The sequence below is a fragment of the Apis florea genome, unplaced genomic scaffold, assembly GCF_048593485.1.
Source record: "Apis florea isolate Af1SG1 unplaced genomic scaffold, ASM4859348v1 contig_2350_pilon, whole genome shotgun sequence".
Lineage (NCBI taxonomy): Eukaryota > Metazoa > Arthropoda > Insecta > Hymenoptera > Apidae > Apis > Apis florea.
In genome coordinates this window covers 7,115,002-7,131,370 of record NW_028256565.1, presented here as the reverse complement: position 1 = coordinate 7,131,370, position 16,369 = coordinate 7,115,002, and the positions used below count along the sequence as shown (strand labels likewise).

The window sequence follows — 16,369 nt, the reverse complement described above, 5'->3', positions numbered from 1 at the left end:
CTTCTTTTCATATGGAATTTCGTATTATATTTCTTTAACGGGATAAAAAAAATTTTAAAACTGGCTGCCGCATAAAAATTGTTATTTCTCCCCACACGCTATATAATAATAATAATAATATATAGTACTGCAAGAAATTTGAAAGAAGAGAATACAAGAGAAGGAGTACAGAGAAAGCATCGATCCTGTATGATGTAAATCAAATATCACCTCCCAATACCGAATCCCCCACCCCTAATCTAATCGAAATATTCAAAAGGCCGACTCACGTTTTCGGTCCCCGGGGGCCAAATCTCCGCGATCTCCATGAATCTCTTCCTCCGATCCTACATCAAGGATTAGCATCGCATTACCGCATCACCGCGGCGTGGCATTAAAGAGTGCGCGAGGCGCGGAACGAATGCTCGTCTCGACGCATGGAGCGGCAACGACGATCCAGGGATCCATTTCACGTAAGCCGAATTCATGAGGCCTCCCTTGCCTCCGGTTACGAGAGAGAGATTTCCGCCGCGGGAAGGACACAACAGAACGCGCCTCCCCACCACCCGGTTCGTTTTTCCTCCTATCCGCACCTCTTCTTCGGGCACAAGTGTGCCGAGGGCGACGACGACGTCCTTTTCCACTTTCTCTCTCTCTCTCTCTCTCTCTCTCTCCAACCCTTTTCCTCCGCTCTCTTTCCCTCCCTCAGCTTGGCCTCGAGCCGAGGACCAGACGACGCGATGTCAAAGAGCGGTGCACGCACGCAGCGCGAGAAGGGGGAAAGGAAAGAGAGATAGAGAGGCGCGGGGTTGGAGATCAGGTATCAAGTGTAAAAAAAAAAAAAGGAGCCATTGTACGGGAGCATCTGACCGTGGGGTAGGTAGGTAGGTAGGTAGGTAGCACGGTAGTGTGGCGATGTTCACCGGGCGAGGAAAGAGTAGTAGTGGTAGGAAAGAGACACGCGGCGTGTCTTCGTCGCCATGGGGTGGGGAAGAGGAGAGGGAAGAAAGAAGGGCAGAGACCGGTGAATCCGGCGGAGTGGTTGCCGCGACAAGGACGAGGTTGGCAGAAGGGAAGGAAGGAAGAGAAGGCCTCTATATGCAGCGAGAGAGCGTTGGCAGTTTATAAGGGTCCCCCGTATTGTGGATACGTATTATCATGCTAAATATAACATGTTAACTACTTCGCATAATGCCGATCCTCTCGATTCTTTCCCCCCTCTACGACCGTTCGGCGAATCGCGTTTCCGCGCCGAAAAGAAAATTTTATTGCCGTCGTGATTGCCGGCAGATGGGATGATCTCTCCGGTTTCGCTGTTTCACGGTGCCAAACCCGACGACTTCTGTTCCCACACGCTTCTCGAAAAAACGAGAAAACGCTTCTCTCCGAGTCGTACGCGTAAATAAGAATCGATTTAACGTTATTCGAAAATTTCGGTCTAAGTTTTCCTCTTACGTTCAAATTACTGCGTCGAAGACTAATCGTGTGTATTGTATGAAATACAGAAACGCTCGTCGTGTTGTCTCGCAGAGGGACGAAACACGACTGTTATTGTACGCAGGAATGAATTGTACGAACGGAATGGAAAGGAAAGGCGCGCGTCGATGTTTATCGATTTTATATTTAGTAATGATTGGAGGCCATTGATATTTTATCCCTGCTTCTTTCTTTTTTTTTTCTTTTTTTTTTTTTTTCACCGAGAAAAGCGGAATTGTTGCGAAACGGCGACCGACCATAGCCATAACCGTTATTGATGAGACACATTACACGCCGTGACGGACCTTGAAAATCTATGAATTAATTATATATTACACCTTTGTGCGTAAGATGGAAGAACGTTGTTGCGTATCGTCATTGAGCAGCGGAGAGATGACAAATGTACCGTAGACATCGATCCCTCCTCCCCTCTCCGCCCGATCCCTATCTATTCGCCACGTTCAGTCGTAAAACAACCGTCCCGTACAATAAATCGCTCTGCTCGTTAGCTAATACCGTATTAACATTATTATAACTTCCCACGGGGAACATGGACAAGCGGTTTTTTTTTTTTTTCAACCGGGAGAGTCGAGGAGAGAGGGAGGAGGGGAGTGGAAGAAACGATCGTGTCCGGCCTTCTTTGGAAAACCTGTCATTATCGTATCAGCGAAACGTTAAAATCTATCTTTTCGAAGGGGATTAAGGGGAAAAATTCACCTGTGATTGACTTATCGATCGTGCGACGATGCTCGCAGGAAAATTAATCCGCATCCACTCTTCTTTTCTTATTTTTTCTTTTTTTTTTTTTTTTGCGAAACATTTTCCACGACGCATATTTTAAATCGAATCGTCTAACTTGGAATCGATCCTCCTCCGTAAAATACACGTTTCCCCAATATATCAAAAGATATATTTTATATTTCCTTCGTTAAAGAATCTAATCTATATAATCTAAACTTGAAATTGTTTCTCATAAGATTAATCTCATCCCGATGAAATAGATACGTATATCCTCCTGTCCTCTAATAAATACCAAAAAAAAGAAGAAAGAAAGAAAGAAATGGAATTTTTAAATTCATATATCTCGACAAGCAACCAACGACTATCCCACAACGCGACTCCCTTCGAAAATTTCCCATTGCAAAGAGAGATGGAAAAATACGTATTTCGGATTCGACACGCGCACTTAGCATATATATATATATACGTATACGTTCGATCGGTTTTGTGAACGGAATATGACAAAAGAGAGGCCGAGTTAAAAGGTCGATTCTCCACGGACTGTTGAAGGGGTGTGATGGGCCAGAAGCTGCTGGTGCAGGAGGCGCCTGGCTCCGGTTCCGGCTCGGCGAATCGCATGGAAGGCGGCGAAGGCGCCGGTGGGGGGGAGCTGCACCACTTCCTCCATCAGTACAACCAACAGTCCCACAGTCCCGGGCAGAGCCTGCAGGGCGGCCTTCCGCTTCCGCTTAGCCCCCAGTCCCTCAGACACGACGGTTCCTCGAGCACCGGGATCGCCGGAGTGAAAAGGGAGCCGGAGGATTTGAGCTCGTCGAGAGGGGCGCAACAGTCCAGCAAAAGGCACAAGCAGGCGCAGCCGGACAGCCCCACACCGCCGGGGATGTACCATCATCATCAGCATCAGCTACAGGTATATCTTACAGATATTTTCACGTGTAATTTCCAATCTCCTCTTTCCCTCTTTCACGCGGCGTTGCTTTAGAAATTAATCCAGTTGAGATTGGACACGTGTCTCGTCTCTTTTTTTTTTTCAGGATTCGTGGATTTTAAACATGACGTTCGATCCTTTCGAGTAGATTTTGGATAATGAATGATACGGTGGCGCGGATTGTATTAAAATTATATTAGAGAGAAGGAAGTTTTTCAGAGATTATTGGAAAAGTTTCGAAACGAGTGTCGGGTAAAATTTTCTTTTATTTTGAGAGATGACGTTCGATTTTTTTTTTCTTCTCTATCATTAGCTCTGTAGCGAAGAACAGATTTCTTTTAATTTCAAAAAAATTAACATACGTGTCAACGTCGAATGAAGAAGTTATATTTGAAATTTACATTAATAATCCTGTTTCCTTCGTCGATCCGTATAGTGGAAATCCCCTCAAACGACATTACAAACATTATATTACAATATTAAAAGAATCGATATCAACGATTGGCGATCGAAACGAAAATATTAAATCCTTTTTATTTGGCAAGCGTTCGTTCTCGAATCTCTCCACTCTCTTATATTTAGCAAGGGAACGAGTCTAAATCCTGCAGAAACTTGACAGAAATTATCGACACAGGCGGTAAAATACTAGTGCTAGTAACTTTCAGGATTCCAGAGTCCGATCTCAAAAAGAAACGTGCTCGATAGTTACGTGTCCCGATAACACCCGTGACACTCCATTCGACTCCATCAAATCCGACTATGGCCCATTACGATTAAAATACTGGACGTGCATATCGAACAGGGGAAAAAAAGGAAAAGAACGATTGACATTATCCCGATCCTAGATATTAAACATAAGACAGTAGAAATAAGCGTCCTTAACTCCTTGCCTCTATTATGACAAACCAATACCTGACATTATCCAACTTAATCTTGATAAAAGTGCAGTTTATTAGACCTCGAGACAAATACTTCGCAGTCTACGCTATACTTCTGGAATAACAACTCTCCTGTTCCACGTTTCAAATCGATTATTCCGAAAATTAACGTTCGATATCACGCGCATAAAGCGTACACTCACTCTCAAAACCACCTTCCTATAATCCTCATTACAAATAAATTCTAAAACAAATAAAACTCTAAAGAATAACTTCTCTTATCACCTGTACACGAAGAATACTTTCTCAAAGATGTTCCAAATCTTCGAAATTCCTCTCTCTCTCTCTCTCTCTCCTTTACTCTCCCTCTCCTCCGTATCTTGCCCTCTAATCATTTCATTCAATTCGCAGGTTCAACAATACGGCAGCCCCTACGACCCGTACAGCTCGTGCAGCCCTCGTCTCCAGTCGACGACGTACACGTCGACCTCGGCGACGGGCGCCGCCAACACCGGGAATCCGAGCGGATTGCACCAGGAGGCGACCGCGGTGTACGTGACGGGGGACGCCCTACCGCCGTTGGCATCCTCGAGCTCGTCCTCGTTATCGACCACGACCGCTTCGTACACGAGGTACGAGGTTGTGCCAAGCTCTTACGCGACCACGCACGCGATACGCTCCTCGTCGAGCAGCAGCAAAGTCCTCACCGTCGATCTTCCCAGCCCCGATTCCGGGATCGGCGCGGACGCCGTCACGCCTAGGCAGGATCATCACCCGCCCACGGCGCTGCATCAGGTTAGTCCATCAATTTCATCAATCCATTTCTGCACTCACACGTATTTATATTTAAGAAGGTTATCGATCAAATTTCCCTTTACAACTCTAATTGTATCGTACATTTAATTTATCGATGTAAATGTAATGATAAAACGTAGGATGGAGACGGGCGCAGAGGGTTAATTATGTTTTCGATTTCTTCGATTTTCAAATTTTTTAATTCCGTTCGATTTGCGAGGAGAGGGTGATGAATATTTGATTTTCGAAGTTTGCATTCTATCGATCCTGCGAATAATTGTTGCGTATTTTGTTTTTGAGAAGGAGGGGGGAGTTTTTTATGGGGTAAATTTGATTAAATATTGATTAGATTATTGTTCGAACGAATTAACATTTTCTTTTGCACTTTAGAAAAATGTTTACAATTTGATATTTTGAAAATATTTCGAAGATCACGAGGTAAAATACTTTTGTTTTGGTACTTGAACTTCCACTTGGGTGAATTATTAAAATTAATCGCGTTTAAAGGAAGGAAATATTGGCGGCAATAATTCAATTTCACGATCACGAGAGATAAGCACGATTGCAAATGTAGAAACTCGATCTCTTTGTTTCACGAATGTTCTATACACGATTCGCAGCTACCAGGGATATCGATCTTAAACGTCTTAAATATCGCGATCTCGATCTCGAGAAATATTGCCATAATCTCCATTAAAATCTAATATGTCGATCGATTCGCTCGACATCGAAAGGGGAAGGCCTATCTTCGAACATTCGAATGCTAATTCCTACGATTATAAATAAGACTTAATCATCGGTGCAACGGTTATGCACGCTCGAATAATCGTATACTCCATTTTTTTCTTTTTTCTTTATAATAAATATCTACCAGTCGATCCTATCTCAAACATCCTATCTACGCAGATTCATCTACGATATATGGACTCGTGCACTTTCTCGAGTTGATCACTTTCTATCCACATTGATGTCCAATCATCGTAAAGATATTTCGATCGATTTACCGACGAATTTAATCGAGCGGCGACCATAGTCGATATCGCGGTTCCATCTCGCAGATGGAAACACTTTTTTCCCGTACGTGCGATCATTTTTTTACTCGATCTTTGGAACAGAATTTATACGGCTTGGTAACGATATTCCCGGACGATTTGCATAATAAACAACGCATATCTATCAGGAATCACACGAACGTGTGTATGTTTGTAATCGATGAGAATCGTGGTAATAAGTGGTATGTTTTTTTTTTTTCTTTTTTTTTATATATATATATCGTCCAACGAGTTTTCATCCGAGAGTCGAGAAATCGTTGTGGAAAAGTCGAGGATCGAGATAGAATTAGTTTAGAAGGTGTACGATTATGGTGATTTTATGTGAGAAATATCTAGAGATATCTAAATTTCAATACTTTGTCGGTGTTAATTCGTTGATCGATTTGCTTATATTTATTATCAATATAGCGTGATATATTTAATCAGATAAAACAAGCCTTAACATTATTTTCTTTATCTTCAAATTGATCTGATGTCAAGATCATAAATTGTTTCGAGTTTTATTGGATAGATATTGCAAAAATTTTACAAGATTTAGAGAAATAAATAACTCGCTTATGATAAATGTTTAACGTTAACAAGCACTTTAAGATTTGCAAAAAATGAAGCAAAAAATTTGATTCCGATTTTGATATTTATTTGTAATTTTGTAATTGCAAATACGTTACGTTCTTTTATCGTTTTAAACTTGCGTGATGAATAAGTTTAATACGTGACTCTTGAAATTTCTTCGAATGCTTTCAAACATTTTGATAATAGCGTGTAACCATATGATAGCGCTATCTATTTACATTATCTACAGCCTTTGTATAATCGACACAATTTTCGCATTCGCTTAAAAATAAAACTATCCAATATATACGCTTCTAGCATTTAAATATCAAGAAAAAGAAGATCACGATCCAAAAAATTTCCGGAGAAAAATGAATCGAATCGAGTCGTATCATAAAAGAAATCCCAAAAACTAATTGAATGATTTTAAAAAAGAGAAAATTACGATTCAAAAAATTTCCTTGTCAAGTGCAAAACTCCTTTAACGCACAACGTTAACACGATGAATCGAATTACTTTGAGGACCGATTAAACGTTAAAAAGAGAGAATCACGACTCAAAAGAATTCTTGGAAAATGCTAAATCTTCCTTGTCAAGTGCAAAATCTACCAAAGCGTAGAAAGATTTTTCCTTGAAGATATGAATCGACTTTACAATCGAATTTACAAACGTTCGAAGACCAACTAAATATAAAAAAGAAGAGAGTCACGATTGAAAAGAATTCTTGGAAAAATCTTTCGAACATGATCCATCGAGGAGGGAAGAAAAATTTCCCAGAGAAGGAAAGTCTCGTAACAGGGAAATGGATAAATTTCGATTTTGAATCGAGTTCCAATCAATCGAGGACCGATCGAAGAAGAGAATCACGATTCAATCAGGATTCTTGGAAAACTAAATCTAAATCTTGCTTGTCAAGTGCAAAACCAAAAAAACACTAACCTACCAAAGCACAGAAAAATTTTACCCTGAAGATACGAATCGACTTTATCGAATTTACAAAAAACGTTCGAAGACCAATTAAATATAAAAAAGAAGAGAGTCACGATTGAAAAGAATTCTTGGAAAAAACTTTCGAACATCGAGGAGGGAAGAAAAATTTCCCAGAGGAGGAGAGTCTCGCGGCGCGGAAACAATGAATCCACTTTAAATCAAGTTACAATTAATTAAAGGATCAGTCGAAGAAGAGAGTCACGATTCAAAAGGATTCAAAAGGAAAACGGTAAATCTTGGCCATCGAAACGAGGAAAAATTTTCCTCTGCCGGAGGAGGAGGGTTTCTTTCGGAAGATCGTTGCGCGGAAACAATGAATCGAGCCGCGTCGAATCGTCCGTATCGTGGGCAAATTGCGAAGGGGACCCCGAGGGGGCCAGCTCTCTCGCGCGCATAATTTTCGCGCCCGTCGAACCGAGCCGTGGCCATAAGCGATTCATCACTCCCACGTATTCTCGGTTGTCACGCGTAATCGGCCGCTTCCGGAAACATTAATCGTTGGACGGGGGCAACGGGCGGCTTATCCGCGCGAGTAAGTCATTAGCATTGCGGTTGACATTACGAATTAGAAAGCACACGCGTTCCGTTCTGCTCTGCTTGCACGCGATTCAAAATAAAAGGCGAGAATCGCGTTTCGCGTGGTATCGTTATCTGGCCGGCTCGTAATTAAAATATTCATATTTCGTCTACTACTACTGCGGAATAGTATTTCCGTTTTTTCAGCCGGCTCACCGATTGTAAAGAACCGTTTTGTTCGTTCGAAATCGGGGGGGGAAATCGTACGATTGTGGAGAAATTATCTCTTGCACGAGATTTGTGCACGGATGAAAATTTCTCGTATATATACGTTTATACAATGAAAATATAAAAATTCTTTCTTCTATTCTTTCTTGTATTTGTTATTTCTTGTTGAACTCGAAGAATCGAAAGAATGCATGGAAATAACGTTATTCCGCTATCTTCGAAACTATTTGTGATTTATTTATAATAAAATCGAATTTTTATTATTTTTCTTTGTTCCTTGTTAAAACAGAGATTGCGTGTTATGAATAATTATTGAAACAGTCTCGAGTAAAACTTTCTCGATTATCTGATATTCCTCTTTTTTTCCTTTCTTTTTTTTTTTTTTTTTCTTTTCGAATCTAAGTTTGTTTATCTCGCGTTTGTTCCGTCTCGCTCCACGAAGGATAATTTCGGACAGGCTCGTCGGATAGGATCGATGACTTCCGCGATGGAGCGGAGAGAACATGTTGCATTAGACACAGTGTACCGAGAGGCTTGTAATTACGGATTAAATCTCCAACGATTTTCGCTTGCACGCCGATTACACTGCACCACACGCGTTCCAACGTGTGTGTCTACACGTGTACCGTGTAATATTCGCTACGGGCTGCGGAGCATACAGAACCGACACGTCCAACGAAACGAAAGGTATTAGACAGATGTGGAATATATCGTGAATATGGAAATTGAACGTTTCGTTTAATAAAAATCGAAATCAATTTAGTCGGTGGAGGATTACGAGAGGATTTTACCAAGCTTTTGTGCTTTTATGCTTCTTTCTTTTTTTTTTTTTCTTTCATCTGTTTTTTTCGAGATTTAGTTTTATTCGATCGAAGTGAAATTTGCGAAAATTTATTAATATTGTGGTATGAATGTGGAAAAATTTATTTTTTAATTAAATAAGAAGAATTGAAGCTCGTTTAAGCCAGTATATATCCATCTCGTGTATTTCTCCCTCTTCTCTTTCCTTTCCTCGTGATCTAATGACATTGCGGATCGGATGAAAAATTTTATATCTCAAAAATACATCTTAAGAACTTCGTTTCAATCGTCTTATTATTATAATCCGAGTTGGCAATCGCTAATGGAGTGGAACAAATTGATTTCGTCAAAGATACGAATTAAAGGCTGGATTGAAAAATAATGTAACATTCTTGGATAGCCGAAAAAAAAAAAGAAAGAAAAGAATCGAAACGTTCATTTTATCGAATCGAAATTTAACGCTTTAATGAAACCGAGAGAAAAAAGAGCGCATAATTTACCATAATTTTGAATTTGTTTCGATTCATCGACCGTTCAACACCGACTAAAAATATACATCGCAGATACGCGGATGAAAAAGAAGAAAAATATGAAACGCACGGTGAAAATACATAAAACCAATCATTAAGAGTGTTTAAACAAAACGACCAGAATCCATACAACTTCTTCGTATTTCCATTTTTCGTAATTTCGCGTTATCGAGCAACTGCGCGGTAATTTTCTTGGATCGATCGCCATACTGATACTGCAATTTCGCGACTTCGTATCAATTTTATCGAATCCCGTGTCCACTGGACGCGTGGACGACGAGTTATGCAATAGAAGTCGCGATCGAGGCCATAAGAATAAAGAATAAAGGAAATGGGAAAAACTTAGTGGATGATAAACCGAGACGAATTGGTATCACGTATGCAAATCGTGTTGTTCATCCGTCCACGTTAATCGTAATTCGAGCCAAAGTTTCTCCCCATCGTTATCCGAGATATCCGTACGCAAAAGCACACGTGAAAACACGTGTTCCCTAGTGTTGTGTTGCGTGGAAGAGTATATCACCAGGGAATACCAATTAATTATAATACCATACCAAAACGAGTCCGTCTTCCTAAGTGCAATTAGAATGAGAAGAAAACGAAAATCGAAACTGGAGGAACGAAAAAAAGTCGAAAACGAGAAACAACAGGGTTTACAGAATTTTTCTAGAATTACCACGCGCCTAATCTAGACGAGAGATCTAACAAAGATTAAACATTCCGCTGTGTAAAAAAAATTCCTCCCGTAAATTTATTAAATTAATCGCATTTCATGCGAGCACACAATACGTTTTTTATCGTATTTTACACTCCGCGGTCTGGTTCGTGGTGGATCTGCTATAAATTCAATTAAACCACTAGATCCACCACACTCTATCCCTATAATTACTCGTATAACTCGAGAAACGAATGAGACAAGGATGGAAAAACGAGGAGGAGGGATGTTATTATTCCTAATTATGGATGGCCGGTAACCGTCATGGATTATTGATTCTAGCGTATATAACTCGAATGTGCGGACAAGGGAAAAAGGACAAGAACAAAGATCTCGTTGATACTTGGATCTCGTCGATCCTTGGATGGGTTCCGCGATGCCGTTCATCAGGTCGAGTAACGAGCTGCGGTAACCGCGTTACATGCGTCCAACAGTTTCCTATCCAAGAACTCTCTCGTATGAAGACGTACGAGGGGATAAACCGTTCCAGAGGGCCTCTTATTAACAAACCACCGGGTGAGATCGCGTGCGGCCGGCCCTCCTCAATTTTACGAGACCGCAACTGGCCGTTCCTCTCGCTCGAGGCCTTTTTTCCTTCTCGCCTCTCTTCTCGTATTGGAAACGCGTGGAATAATTTTCGCAGCTTCCCTCGTAATTTCGTTATTTATTCATTTCGTTAGAATATGATCCCTGTATTCCTCTGCGAGGAAGTCTGTGACGTACTTCCAAAAGAAACTTGATAAGAATTCGAAGAAATTGAAGTTTCATTTTGAAAAAGAAGAAAACGAGGAAGAAAGGAAAGAGAGATGGAAAGGAATTAAACGAGTTGATAATTCGGGTCGGAGGTAAAAGCAGTAGCGTATTTAGTTGGATTAAAGTTCATAGAGAAACTGGTTGTTACCGAGATGCTGCCAGTTACGTAAGCACCGTTTGACCCTATCGGTTAGGGGTTAATAATTGAGGAAACGAGCATGAATAGCTTGTCAGCGTTTCACAGCAGATTTCTGAGATGTGCACAATTTCTATTTAGAGACTGGCAATTATTGAATCCTTCAAGGAAGAAGGACGGGGGGGGGGGAGGGAGAGGGAAACCCGTGGTCGGAAATCCAAGTATATCTGTTACACGAAAGCGTGGAAAGATTTTGCCGCCTCTTGCCTGTATTGTTAACAAGAGTCGTTATTCTTTATGCAGTCCTCGTTCGACTACACGGAATTATGCCCCGGTGGAACGGCCGCTGGAGCTGCTGTGGTTCTCGAGAGCGGTGCTGTTATACACCACCAACCATTGCAGCTGCAGCTACAACAAAGCCACGCGCAGGCACAGGTGCAACGGGGAGCTTTGGTGTCCTCCGCGGCGACCAACTCCAATCCTAACCCGAATCCGCCGAGGTCGCGGCCTTGGCACGATTTCGGAAGGCAGAACGACGCGGACAAAATCCAGATACCAAAAATGTGAGTACCTGTAATATAATATGCGTATCTACAAATTCGTCGTGCATAAAATAGGAAAGGAAAAGGATTCTCGAACGATAAGAGCGAGAATCTTATCGTTGTCTCTCTAACCTATACACAGATATCGTAATAAAGCGCGGCGGGTAGGCGTCGGTGCAAACAGGAGCAGAATGTGTTTGCAGGCCGTTCACCCGGGCCAGGCTCGGTTATCGGCTGGCAACGCGCTGTCCTGCTTGCCCTCCGCCAGGTGGAATGGAAAAAACGCGGCAAAATACGAAACGGAGACGCGTGTCGTCGCGCAAGATAAAGATAATAGGTCGGCGGCGAAAAGTTGGCCGTTATATACAGCGATAGGCCATTCTGGGGAAAAGTTTCCTTCGGATAAGGATAATCGCGCCTTTTATTTCGATTTTCGCGGCACTATATTTAGAATGGTTAAGACTGTGTTGATCGCAGCGGGAGAAACCAGTAGCCGGAGTAACGTCGCGTAATGAGATGTTGAAAATCGGTTTCCCGGGGATTTCGATCGTGAAAGTTTGAAATAATTCGGTTTGAAAATGGGGCGATTCGAGGGGGAAAGAAATTAAGAGGATTCTTGGATTATTTCGTTACTTTTCAAAATAAAGATTTTTTTAATTGAAATGGAAAATACGCGTATCGATATCATACGCGGTATGTGAATCAATGTGAAAGATTAAAAAAACAATTTCAGATGTATCATCAGTTGTATCGTGGCAATTGACGTCATTCATTCGGAATATTTGCAACGAAAACCGCAAATATTGTGTGAAATATTCATGGAACGAGTTAATAAAATAAGATTCAGTAAAAATAAAATTGCAAAAATATAAATATATATAAGTGTAAATTATTTCAACGTCACATGATCGTTATTTTTTTGAACTATCTGATAAAATTTTAATTGTATCTTAATATATGAAAATTAGATGTTTTCTACGGATAAACAGACAGCAAAATCATTTATTTATTCACGCATTGACACTATCAAATCCTTATATTTTTTTCTATATATGTCGATAAATCAATATATTATTATTAACTATCAATATACGTTAAATTATTTCAATAAATAAAGAATGATTACATTTTTTAATGTTCTAAACGCAGATTCTCCGCCTATGGATTCAAGTATCATCTAGAGTCACCAATTAGCACGTCGCAGCGTCGAGAGGACGATAGAATCACGTATATTAATAAAGGACAATTCTATGGAATCACGCTAGACTATGTTCCTGATCCTGACAAACCTTCTTTAAAGGCTGGCCAGACTGTTAAGGTAAAATTAAATATTATTAAGAAAAAACATGAATATACTATAAGATAAATATACTAAGATATTTAACATAAATTTACAATTAATCATATAATTTTATAATAATTATGTGATTTATTGGATTATTATTATTATTATCTACATATATCATTTCGAATCTAGTTTGAAATTTTTCTATCTAACTTACGATCTAAACTTTGATTCTGATCAACGGAATAAAAATATAATCGGAATGAGTTACGTATAATTATAAAGTCTTATATTGTTTTTGTTCAGCTATAATTAATATGTAACGTTTGTGAGTTATAAATATAATATCAGTAATGATAATCATGCTTGAGAAATTGCTCGTTTCAAAATAAAATATAATAATAATAAAAAATTTTTTTAATACTTTTAAAAATAATCATAAAAAAAAAATTGGCATATTTATAACAAGAAATATACGTCCAATTCTCAATGTTTCAAAGTTCAAGACAATCGCCCTCTAGCGTTCACTATAATAAGCAGCGTACAGGATACGCTGTATGTACATGTGACGCCAAAAATCGGTTGGCTATAAAGTATAACATATATAACACGACACATATGCAATGCACACTATGTATAATATCGTTATGCGGTGGTATTCCTCTTAAATCGCATTAAGACTTTGCATAGCATTACGTGCTCGATCTCCGACTCCTACGAGCAATAGAATTCATGCAGCTCGTCGAGACGCTTGCATCGAAAGAAGAAGTCGGACGAGGTCGTTTGTTCTCGCGGCTCTAATTGGCAGTATGGCGCACCGTTAGCAATTTCCATTCTGATAAAGTTGCCGATTCTTTTCTCCCCCCTTCTCTATCCCCTTTGCTAGGAGTTACGACTTCCTTGTTAATTGCTAATCGAGCGTCTAGCCGCGTAGCAAATCGAACGAACTAGCTACATACATGTATACACACAAGCAGAGACTCACAAGTACAAATTCATCATTTATTTACTTACTTCCCCTCTATTACTTTATCTTATTCTATCCACTTACCTTTTTTACTGTTGTGGTTCTTCTCCTTTGTTCGCTCCCATTTGCTCTGGTATTGTTGTTTCTTTTCTTTCTTCTACCTCTGTAGCGTTATAACTTATCCTCTACTTTCCCCATCTTGTTTTCTTGTTTTCTTATAGCTTCCATTCTTCTGCATATTCATCTTACGTATTATTCGTTATGCCTGTCGATATTCGTAGCGTATATATTTCTCTTGTTGCTTTCACAAACTGATTCTCTCTCGCAACGAACACTTTCTCCGTCTTTTTTCACGTTAACTTTGGTCTATCGATAAAGCTGTATTTCCTTGGTGCACACAATTCTTCGTTCATTCACCCGAATCACGAAAAATTCTTCTTGGCGTCGCTAGCGAACACGGGTGCGCACCAATCTGCGCAGTGAAGCGTGCTTCTGTCGCGGCAACCGATGTCACGCTCACGTGAAGCCTTATCATTGGCGGCTGAGCAACGCTGATTTTTCATTGGCACTACCACACCACCGACACACTATTAAATGATTGCCTGATTCTAAATTATTTGTCGACAATCTGTATGTAACTCACGGTAGAAACATTAACCCGCGAAAATGGCCCGAGGACACGTGTTGTAACTGGTTCGCGAAGGTTAAAGTTATCTGATCTCATGGTTTAAACGGCGGGACAATAAGGAACTGTATAAATACGCGATAGAAGTCTCTATTCTCTCGCATTGGTCACGCACACTATGTATTATATACTTCCACTATGAATTTGATAATATTCCAATAACAATTTTTCTCTCTTTATCAAATCGTATTATCACATATCGTATTAAGTATCAAGTATTATACAGCGTTTGAACATTCGAATATTTAAAAATTTTCAAGCTTGTTAAAACCTAAGATGATAATTTTATCCCTTCAACGAAAATGATTGCAATCATTTTAGAAGATTTATTCTCTTAGCCTCACTCGTAAGAAAACTATTAACAATATTTCCTTGATAAATTGACTGCGGCGAAATTCTCGAATATCTTCTATCTTAGTTTTTATACACTCTTAAGAACTATAAAACTTTTTTTTCACAATTTTGCATGGAAAAACTTTATATTCCGTAATTATACGATGCGACACGATGCAACGCGACGTAACGCGACTTGCTACAAACTATCGAAACCCGCCATATTAATCGAACGTTAGAATCGTTCGATTAATCGTTCGATTAAATGTTCGATTAATCGTTCGATATCAGGCGCGAAAGAAAGCAATAGAAAAATGGCGGGGAAGTTGTCTTTCTCAATTAATCAATGTAATTACACTTCACCGTTTCAGATATTTTTACCAATGAATCACGATCACCCAACTAGACGTATTGCCAATGAAAAAATGTTGAAAACGCGGTTATCTAAGGATACACGACCGTTTATTGGGAATTAGTAGTGTCGAATGGTGCAATTTATGCTACTGGATTATATGGTGCAGCGTGATTTATATGCATGTGTATGTGCACGGCTGCTCGCTCGAGCGTGTCCTATGTCACGCTCACGCGAATTTCGCGTTTCGCGCGACCGATGTGTCAGCAGATTCCGCGACGGTGTTCCGTTACCGACTGAGCATTGTTTCGTCCCTCCAAGAATCATTGTGGATAAATGATATTTACTGAGAATAGCGTGGTGCTCGTCATTATGCGTAAAATTTGAAAAATTTCGTGGATACGCACCGGATAGACCATTCATTGTAGCCTGTCGATGTTGGAATCTATAATCTATCTATAATCTACGTTACATAATTATACGCTACCGTGTAATTTATGATCCATGTAATTGTGCGTACGCTCCAACTCACTTCTGCATAGCGACACGATACACCGAGAAAGATTTAACCTCTCGATTCGACTTTTTCACATATTTCTCTGGGCACACTATTAATTTTTTATTACGTACCCTTTTAAATATCCGATATCTTAATTGTAATTTCTAAGAATTAAAAAAATAAGCTCAAGGATAGGAAAGATTGTTGTTTCAAGTTAAACACATATTTGCGTTCGAAGCATCAAATTATAGTCACTTTTGTGTTCAATCGGTGATTCTATATCCTATCAAATGTTCGTAATCATCACTTTCTGTGTTAAACGCGAGTTGATTATTATTACATATCTGTGGCTATTTAGATCTACAGATATCAATCAAGCTAATTGTAAATAGATGAGTGGTTTCGCCTCATATTAGTAGTTTTTCGAAAGAAATTGCAGAACAAGATAATAGTTACAATTATACGTTAAATTTAACCGAAAGAAAAACAGTTGGTGATAATAGTTGTAAAAAGATATGCGCATCCTTAAATTTAAACGATAAAACGATAAAACAGGAATTGCAAGAGTTGGTAACGAAAAAGGTTGCTTGTCGCTGAAAAAAGATGAAAAAAATATAAAAGTAAACGCGTCAGAGC

At 39.7% G+C, this 16,369-nt stretch overlaps 1 protein-coding gene across 5 annotated transcripts in view; it reads left to right on the top strand.

Annotated features, from left to right (window-relative positions):
• Positions 1 to 16,369, top strand: part of grh (grainy head) — a 128,535-nt gene that overhangs the window by 105,931 nt on the left and 6,235 nt on the right. For all 5 annotated transcript variants that reach the window (XM_086904952.1, XM_086904954.1, XM_086904953.1 and 2 more), the window contains exons 5-8: positions 2,746 to 3,106; positions 4,414 to 4,797; positions 11,374 to 11,633; positions 12,762 to 12,930. In XM_086904952.1, the coding sequence (XP_086761078.1) occupies positions 2,746 to 3,106; positions 4,414 to 4,797; positions 11,374 to 11,633; positions 12,762 to 12,930 (1,174 nt within the window). The remainder of the gene's footprint in view (positions 1 to 2,745; positions 3,107 to 4,413; positions 4,798 to 11,373; positions 11,634 to 12,761; positions 12,931 to 16,369) is intronic.